The sequence below is a fragment of the Mesitornis unicolor genome, unplaced genomic scaffold (genome assembly GCF_000695765.1).
Source record: "Mesitornis unicolor isolate BGI_N332 unplaced genomic scaffold, ASM69576v1 Scaffold53710, whole genome shotgun sequence".
Taxonomy (NCBI): Eukaryota; Metazoa; Chordata; class Aves; order Mesitornithiformes; family Mesitornithidae; genus Mesitornis; species Mesitornis unicolor.
The window spans coordinates 16463-25715 of NW_010157275.1; the positions used below are offsets into that span (position 1 = coordinate 16463).

Sequence of the window (9253 nt, forward strand, 5' to 3'; positions counted from 1 at the left end):
CATAGTACAAGTACCCAAATTTATCAGTGTGCTTCTTCACAAGGCCTTAGGCAATGTTAGATGTCTCTTTTCTGGCACAGATAGCTGTAGATTCGTCGTTTTTATGAGTTACTTTAGATATTGTTTTCTGCTGCTTTGCATATTGCTAAAACAAAGACATAGCTACATCTGTTTAATTTAAAATTCCTAATTCAGGCTTGCAGCCAAACTTCAAACCAGCTTTGAGGAGGTGGCAGAATTAAGCAGTGACTTATTCCTTTGTATTTTGAAAATGCTATTAATTTTAAGACATTTATCAATGTAAGTACTAAGCAAGATTTTAGTAGGGTCATTCTGAAAAATCGCCTCTCAGAACACTATTTTCCTAAATTATGTAGTCTGTGATAAATTATTTTAAACAGTTTTGCAAAAATCAAGCAGCTGAGCTGAGTTTGAGGCCACAATAAATTATGTCTTTATCTAACTTTGCACACTAATTACTGTAATAACTGTGACACTATTGTTGTCTATACTACTTTAGACTTCAGGGAGGTTATAATTCAGTTTTAATAGTTTAAAATAATTCTTTGCTATACCAATGACAGGGTTGCCTTGTTTTCATTTAGTGTGTTATATTTTGGAATGCACAAATAATTTATTTAAATAAAGGTATGTACAAATATGATGAAGGAAAAACTCTACAGAATACAGTACAATGGCTGCATGCACTGGGAATGACACAATGATTTGCTTCGTAGGCGTGGAGTATGAACTGAAAACTACGAAAAGCTTGATGCTGTGCTGAAAATCCCATCACCACATCGAAGGGTCTTCAAACCTGCAACACATAGTATGAACAAAAAAAACCCCATTAAACACATTTTAAAGCCCCTTTTGAAAAATCAAAAGTTAGAACTACCTGAAATTTTCATTTTAATAATAACAGCAATAAGGAAACTATATGCATATTTGTAGTTGAAGATTGTATATGCAACTCTCATCAACACAGAGGCATCCTGGTTGGTCAAATGTCTATGCTTTGGTACCAGAACTTGCCCCTCCACACTGCTGTCCAGATGGTGAGTTTTTACACCACTGAGACTGCAAAGCTGCTTCATGCCTTTAAGTAGCACTTAATGAAATTCAGCTAGAAAACTATGTTGAAATACAAATAGAGATATTTTTTGCTCTTACTCAGGAGTGAACAGCTTTCAAAGAGAATTCACTGAGAAAAAAAAAATAAGACAAAAAAAAAAGACTCTGACACCTTAGGAGGGCAATTGATATCCTGCCCATTTTAGGATGGAAGGCTCATTTTGGACATACCCATCCCTCCAATTGACTGCAAAGGTGGCCTAGACAACTGCTTCACACTAGATACCTAAACTTTTAAAGAGACAGTGTTAGGAAAGGCATCCTGTTACTGAGTATTAAACGTTCTCTCATGACTCCACAAGACCGACAAGATCAGACACATGCCACATCACATGTTTTTGTCATAAGAACTTAACTGTACTGAGGTCAAGGCACCTCCTTTTTTTATTCCTTAACTTCCTATTTTTTAACTGGTTTCTGTAAGAATCCCTCTAAACTTTCTTCATATGGACAGACATAACATAGACTGCAAAATACTCTGGGACATATTTTAGTCAGCAAAAGTGAAATGCCAAACCAGGCCAGCCAAGCTGAATACAATTATTCAGCTACAATTATTCAAGTATTAATACCTCAATGTTGAGTTACAAAGTGCAGTTTCCCAGAAATCCCAGTGTGTCTTTCTCTCACTGATTCACTGAGTGCAAACTACATCTGCTTTGTAACTAGCTGCATAGATAGCTATTTCTAAAGCATATACTTCATTAATTTAAGTTCAGAATAGCACCAGCCTGTCTTTCATCTATTCAGCCTGGTTTCCTCCAGGAGGAAGGCTTAGGCAGCTGTGTTGTACCTGGGTATATTTGCTGTGTGTCCATCTGCCTGCCCCTGCATGCCTCCTCTAACTTCCCCACCAGCTTTCAAACCCTCTGGACAAATTTCTACCAAGTCAGAGAGAGGCACAGATATCTCAGAGATATTAAGTTCCTGGTGTGCCATGAAACACAGGACTGGGTAGAAAAAAGATTTGATTACGTCCTCACATGGAGGAAAAAGCTGGAGTGGGGTTCAAAACCCATAGAGGGTTTTATCCTAGAAAACATATCCATAGAAAACAAGACAACATTGTTCCCAGTGCTCCCATAATTGTCATCGATGAATGACAAATGCCATACTCAGTGTAAAGTGCTGTTACAGGGGGTATGAAATACAAATCTGTTTCTCATCAATTCTTGATCTTAAATGCAGACTAGTTTGTTATTTTGCTCATGAATTTTCACTCCCTGGTGTGTTATAAATAGCATTATTGAAACAATAATAATAACCATAAAGTTTTGTAATGAAGGGGTGAAAATTACAGAGAGTATTAGACTCTGTACTACCCTGTGTGCTGCCACAAATTCACGGCAGCGGAAATTTCCCATTATGCAAGGGCTCTGCCTTGTCATTACCAAACACAAAATAGTCTAATACATTTCACTGCACTCTATGCAGGTTTTTTACATAAGCATCTGCAGAGAAAAGTGCATCCCCACAGCTGTGGTTAGTCATCACACCATAAGTCAACGCTCTCCCTACATGCAGAACTGCAAGGCTCAGGGACAACTCCCTTTGATGACAGTAGAAATTTTGGTCGGCTTTTTGGTGACATTTTTGGTCACCTTTCAAGTGAGAAGATCATGCCCTAAGTTCAGTGCCACATACTATTATGCTTAAGTACTTAATGAGTCTAATTGAGCCCTTGCACAGCTGATGAAAGTGCAGAGCATTTGCCTGTAGACTCCTGAGATGACCACTGCGTAAAATATTTGTTCTGCTGTAGAAGTATTATCAGCAAAGTTCAGGCTTAAACTGAGCTCATTCATGCCTGACTGTGAGTAAAGCAAAAACCAATATTTTCTTTCATGAGCCAAAACTCCTCCTGCATCTTACTTTTTCAACATACTTACTTTTCAGCTGTGTAAACTTCAGTCACTACTACAATATCTTACATTATAGCTAAAGTGCCATTACCTAACTAAATATAGTATGCACATTTGAAAACCCACTGTTGCTTGAAACACCACTGTTATTTTAAACCAAGTGCAAATAGAAATATGAAGGCCTTTTTTACCTTTGTAAAATATTAGGTACAAAACAAATGTGAAATACTGTATTTTAAAGACCAGTCATAGCCGTGCATTTATGTACAAGTTAAGCGATGTGCATATTTATGACTCATACATCTTTAGAGGAAAAATTTAAATCTGTTTGAGTATCAAATAAGTAGAAATATGCCATCTTTGGGGCTCCAGCATAAGAGAAATCTTCATCAGGCATCAGCATAAAGTCTGTGTAATAAAGCCCAGTACAGGGCAAGTGTTGTGGGAATGCTTCCCTTCCTCCAAACAGCAGGTATGGCCTGCTCCCAGAATCAGGAAACAAGAAGTTTGGACTATATTATACCTGGTAAGGCATTTCTTGCATTCATAGATGGTGCTAGCTCTTAACAAAAAAAGAATCAAAAATTCTTTTTAAGGACACATTTACCCAGCTGTTGGTGGCATATGTTTTCTCCCTGTGAAACACATTTATTAATAACAAATGAAACTGTTAATTCCAAACAAGAAGTGAAAGCCACTACAAAATCTCTTCATACATACCTGGATCTAGGAATATTTTCTGTGCTTTCCCTCAACAAGAGGTCTGAGATCAGTGTCTCTGGGCTTGATCTCTTTCCGTATCTAAGGAAAGAGGAAAAAAATGTATTTTTGTATATGTCAGTTTTTAAAAATTAAGACTAAGCACAGAAACATTAGACAAAGCTTTTCAGAAAAACTGAATAGAGTAGACATAAATACAACTTTCCAGCAAGTATTTTAACTTAACTTGACTTAACCATATGATAAAATGATCATTTTTCAGTATATCTTTGGATATATTTTTTCCGTAATCTTTTACATGACAGTATTGGGAAACTGTGAATATTTCTCAATTTGATGGCTGTTCCTGGATACTGTAGGATTCTGCACCTTCCTGATAAAAGGGGGAGGAAGTTGTGCACGACATGACCTCCAAGCACGTCATTCCTGCCTACAAACCCAGTTCCATCATCTCATTAACTTTCTCATTGTTTCTGATGCTATTGTATCCTTCATCAGAAATTAAGTAAACGAGGAGTCAAATTTACCCATTAAGCTAATAGAAAACAAAACTCTGTATGCCACATAAGCTAAGGAAATGGCCAAGATTTTTTAGGATAGCTAGGACATTTGGGGCTGCCCAAAACATAGCACATTATGTCATCAAAACTGAGCTACCCCAGGGTAATCATCTGGGGTAATCATCACCATCATTGAACTACGTGGCTGTGGGAGAGAAAATTTTCTGATTCAGAGTTCTTTCTTGATTAAATGGGATATCATGGGCTACCTTTGTCCTATATTTATACAGCAGCTGTCTTTCTATTTGCTTTAAAAAAAATAATCATCCTGGATACTACATTGCTCAACAGTTAAACATACTGCAGTTCCTGGTTCTTGGGAAGGAATTTGCTCTCTTTTCCTGAGAAAACAGAAGCAACAGCAAGCAGCCAACCTGACAGACACTTCATCACTATAAGGATTCATTAGCCGAAGAGTGATAACTATGAGCAAACGCTCCCGTGGTTAGAAAGAATTAAGATCATGGTTTGTACCTTGTGTATGTACTTAGTCTGAATAACAAAGTACATTAACAGATAACAACTTTGAGAATGCTGCTTAAGTGAAATTCTGATTCCAGAGAAATCAAAGGTGTAATTAAGGACTTAGATTTTATCCATTGCTATCAAGATGCCTCTCCAATGACTTAATTTAAATTTGGGGGGAAAGAAAACAGCTTCCCAAACTATATTTTAAAAGCTAGCAGTTTTACCTGTTGATGGCATGACTCCCTGAAAACATATCTCACTTCTCAGTAATTTTATTCAACTTTCATAATTTTACATTGCCTTAATTATTTTAGTACATCACCTGTGCTCCAGGAAGACAAAGCATCAGTTTCAGAATTTTAAAGTAAATTTCTTAATCTAAGCTGACTGAAAGCAGGTATTTGAAAAGAACCAGCCAGGCATAGTAAAATGCTATTACAATAATCCAATCAAGCATGATACTGAATCAAATACCTTACACTCCTTTGCCACAGAGGGATTTCTTTATTTCTAGTTCCCTACTCTAATTAATATGGATGTGACCTGGGGTTCAACTGAGGCAGGGAATCTAATTTGCCATTGTTTTAAATAAATCGATTTAACAAATCAGTGACTAGCTCCAACAGCTCACACTTGGGCAAAACTCCCACTAATCTCTCAGAAAGTTTTGTCTGAATAAGAAATGGGTGTATTTCTATAACAATAATAAACCCTCTAGAGTGCAGAGATTCAGTCAAATCATGAAGACAACTGTGTTGGGGAGATACCTTCTATACGAGTCCCTTCAGTGCCTTGGCTAGACCAGTGCTGCTAGCTGTGCTGGATGGACCCACCACGTCCTCACATAGGAAAGCTGCGCATGAGGTGATTGCCAACTGTGACCAACCAGGCTGGCCAAGGAGCAGCTGCACTGTCTATGTCAGATGCCTGAGCCTCCTGTGTGCGCCACAGTTTTGACACTAGGAAACAACCATGCTACAGCCGTAATAAAGAGAGGCCATGGACAAAGTCAGTCTCTTCTTACTGAAGAAAATACCTTGGGAGATCTTTGCTCCGGCTGCTTTGTGCTTTGCTCCTTGTCCACCCTGCCCAGCTGAGACAACGTGAACACAGAAATACACGCACCATTTGCTGTTTGGGAACTACTTTTATCAAATATCATAGCTGTTTTAAAAGAATGAGTTTCCAAGTTTTGTGAAAATACCTAGTCAGGTTTTATGCTCAGCTCAGGACATCAAGGCCTTTCTTCGGACATGGGGATAACCCAAAACTCCAGCAGAAGTCAAAGGGATCAAAGAGTAAATGTACTTATTCTGATTAGGGTCATAGTATCTCAGAGCCAGCAAAATCTCAAAGCTTCCTATGAAAATTTGGGTCTTGGGAGTCAAATCCCAGTGATGTTCAAGGCTGGCAATGAGAGCTGAGGGATCTCAGATGCATCTTGTGGGCTTGATTCAGAAAACTGCCCAAAAAAGTCCAAGCTCTTAAGATCTGCTCCCTTCCACATTGAAGTGTGTTGACATGAAGTGAGAGCATCAGTACTGCCTAAGTCAGACACACTTTCATATTCTCTGCCCTTCCTAGGGCTCAAGCCCTTTCCAGCTTTGTTGTTTTGCTACAGCACAGAAGAGCCACTCATGCAAGAACAAGGGACAAAAGGAAGGGGGCTTTTTGGCAAGAGGGAGTACAGGCAGCAGAAGGAGGAGTGATTCAAGGAACGATGGGCTCTGAAAAAAGCCCCCTGAACAGTGCAGTAGAGGGGTTTGAGACAAGGACCACAGGACAGTTTTGAGGACAAAGATGGCACTAATCCAAAGATACATAGACATCTGCATCTGCATCAGCATCTGTGCTGGTCACCTTAGGCTCTCTTTCAAGTCACAAAGACCTGACACATAAGGAGCAATCTTCAAAGGGGTATAAAGCTGATGGGCACAGATATCTAAAGTGAAGTGAGACTTATCTGAAGGAGAAGAATCCTAAAAGAAAGAGGGAGCAAAGCAGCCACACAGTCTAAGGCTAAAGACAAGAAGAGAAATATGGCCTGGAAGGAAGAAGCTTCTTGGAAGCTGGGGCAAAGACCCTGTGGGTCACAGTAGCTGAGAGGGGAATGACACTCAAAGGCTTTGGTTGGGCCAGAAGCAGACGCCAGGAGAATGACCCAGAAGGTTATTTATTTTCACAAAAATATTAAACAAGACAAGACAGATGAACCTGAAGAGGAAAAAAAGCATCGATCTCATCCTTTCCCAGCACGTGCTTACTGCTCCGTCTCACCAGTCGCACAGTGACCAGGCTGCAGGCACCAGGTCTGGCAAGGGGCAGAGCACAGCTTGCTCACGTGCCCTCAGGAGGAGCAGGGGGAGCCCCTGGACCCTGCCGTCTCCCCCATTACAGGGCTCCCAAGCAGCACCATGCACAAATGGCAGAGGCAAAAAGCTATAAGAAGAAAGAAAGCTTTGAGCATATCTGCTGAAAGAGACCAAATGATCACTCTTAGACCAGTCCAAAAGGCTACAAAAGTTATTGATGTATTTTGCAAGTGACTGTGTCACTGTCGGAACAGGGAACCCCCCAGGAGCTCAGTTAAGCTTTCCCAACAGAGGCGGCAATCACTTTATTTCTGCACTGTTAATCCACCACACAGTGGAAACAGCACACCTTTTTTTTAAGTTAACCTACATAGTCAACTTTAAAACGTGCATCACAAAGTTGTCATTGTGGTGGTTTTCTCTGCCAGCTTTCTTGTATTTCCAGATCAATCCCGTTCCCTTTAAATATGAGAGGGTGGGTGGGAAATCTAGGTAAAACCTGAAGAACAAAATTTACATTCTGCATTGTTTGATCCATCAGCGACAATAACTATTTCACTTCATCTCAGAACCCAAATCCACACAGAAGAATGAAAGCAGTCTCAGCTTCTGAGTTGTGTACTTGCACGCCAGAAATTTGGGAAGAAAAGCTACACAGTCAACATTAAAGCAAGCACACAAGGGCACACATCAGAAGTGGAGGCTGAATACAGAAAGGAGGGTTCGTTTGGTTTGGTTTGGGTTTTTTTTGTTACTTTGTTTTTAAGTATGACCTGGTTTTGGACAGGAACCAACTTTGAAATTGGAGATGAAAGAAACAAGAGATGAGAGAAGAGCCTGGAGATACCACCACATGCAAGAGAAAAGGGCAGCAGGGGCAAAACTCAAAGATAAGATTATTTTAGCAGTAATCTAGATAAAAAGTTATCTGAGTACAGACTATCACACAGAGACTTACCATATACATGACCGAGTTGTGAATATTGCTTTAAAAGTCCAGGACTGAAGAACTGTATCTCTATCAGCCTCCTCATCTGTGTTATGCTATTAGTGCCCTGGCAGGCAATGTTAGGGGTTTGCTGGGAAAGCTCTCAGTTACACGATAGTCTCCCTTATAATTTAATTCTTCAGACTTCTAGAGGGACAAATGAAAGCCTAATTTTAGACCTCTCATCTGGTTTTGATATTAAACAGATAAATATGTCAAAGCTCTTCTGGGTCACATACTGTTCAGGGATCTCAGGGGAAACTTCTGTTAATCACACAGCCTAAACTGGACAGATGCTCTTAAAAAAATTATATTACAAATGTAACTTTTTTTTTCAGACTTTACAACTGCTTAGCAAGCACAATCATCCCCAGAAAGCCAGTTTAGAGAAAAGCAGGTTTCGGCTACAATCTTTTCTCTTTCAGCTTGGGTTCTTGAGAGAGTTTTTGTTAGGACTAGTGAGTTTTTCAGCTCCCACAGCTGCATTAAGTAGCTGGCAAACCACAAAGCATCCGAACTCCTACAACTCCTCAGCAAGGCCAGAGGGACACTTTTTCTCATCAAAATCTTCACTAGAGACAGCGACAGCAACAGAAGTGGGAACCTGCTCCTACTGCCCTACTTCATCTTCCCCAGCTCCCAGGTTAGTTTTTCTCTCAATGTTTTGGGGGGCTCTCACTGTGCATGCTGCCCCATGGTTCATGCTCCTGCCTGCCAGCCTGTCTGTGCCAGGGCCAGAAAGGGCAGAGAGAGCAAAAGCAGCATGGACACCCCTGCCCCTTCTGCTCACTTGGATGGTGGAAATTCAGCTCTGGACCTAGAGGTGACACAGGGATGCACAGCTGTCACTCTCTAAAGGGAGTTTGTGCATCATGTCTTTGTGTCGGTGGGGGAAGAAGGTGCGAGGGGGCACCCCACTTTCCTCCCTTGAGCCTTGCCAAGGAAAAAGGCAGCCTGGGGAGCAGGGAAGGAGGATGCTGTCCGGGCCGCTTTGCCTACCTCTGCCTGGTGATGAGGTTGATGTAGTGCCTCAGCGCCGAGTAGTATCTGGCCATGTCTTCTGCGGGGGCATCCTCGCCAGGGCTGTCCGGTTTGGAGGGATACGCCTCTGCCAGCGTTCCCAGGCAGACCAGCAGCGACAGGGCGAAAGTCAGCACCGACACCCACAGCCTCACGGTGCCCTGCATCTGCACGGCGGGGTCGGGGAGG

At 41.0% G+C, this 9253-nt stretch overlaps 1 protein-coding gene across 1 annotated transcript; it reads right to left on the reverse strand.

The window, feature by feature from the left end:
- Positions 1–525: 525 nt before the first annotated feature.
- NPY (neuropeptide Y) lies at positions 526–9247 on the reverse strand. Its single transcript, XM_010179293.1, has 3 exons — positions 9044–9247; positions 3717–3797; positions 526–817 (listed from the first exon to the last, which is right to left on the reverse strand). Exons 1-3 carry the CDS (start codon positions 9229–9231, stop codon positions 793–795), a joined length of 294 nt encoding a protein of 97 aa, XP_010177595.1. The 5' UTR covers positions 9232–9247; the 3' UTR covers positions 526–792.
- Positions 9248–9253: the final 6 nt, after the last annotated feature.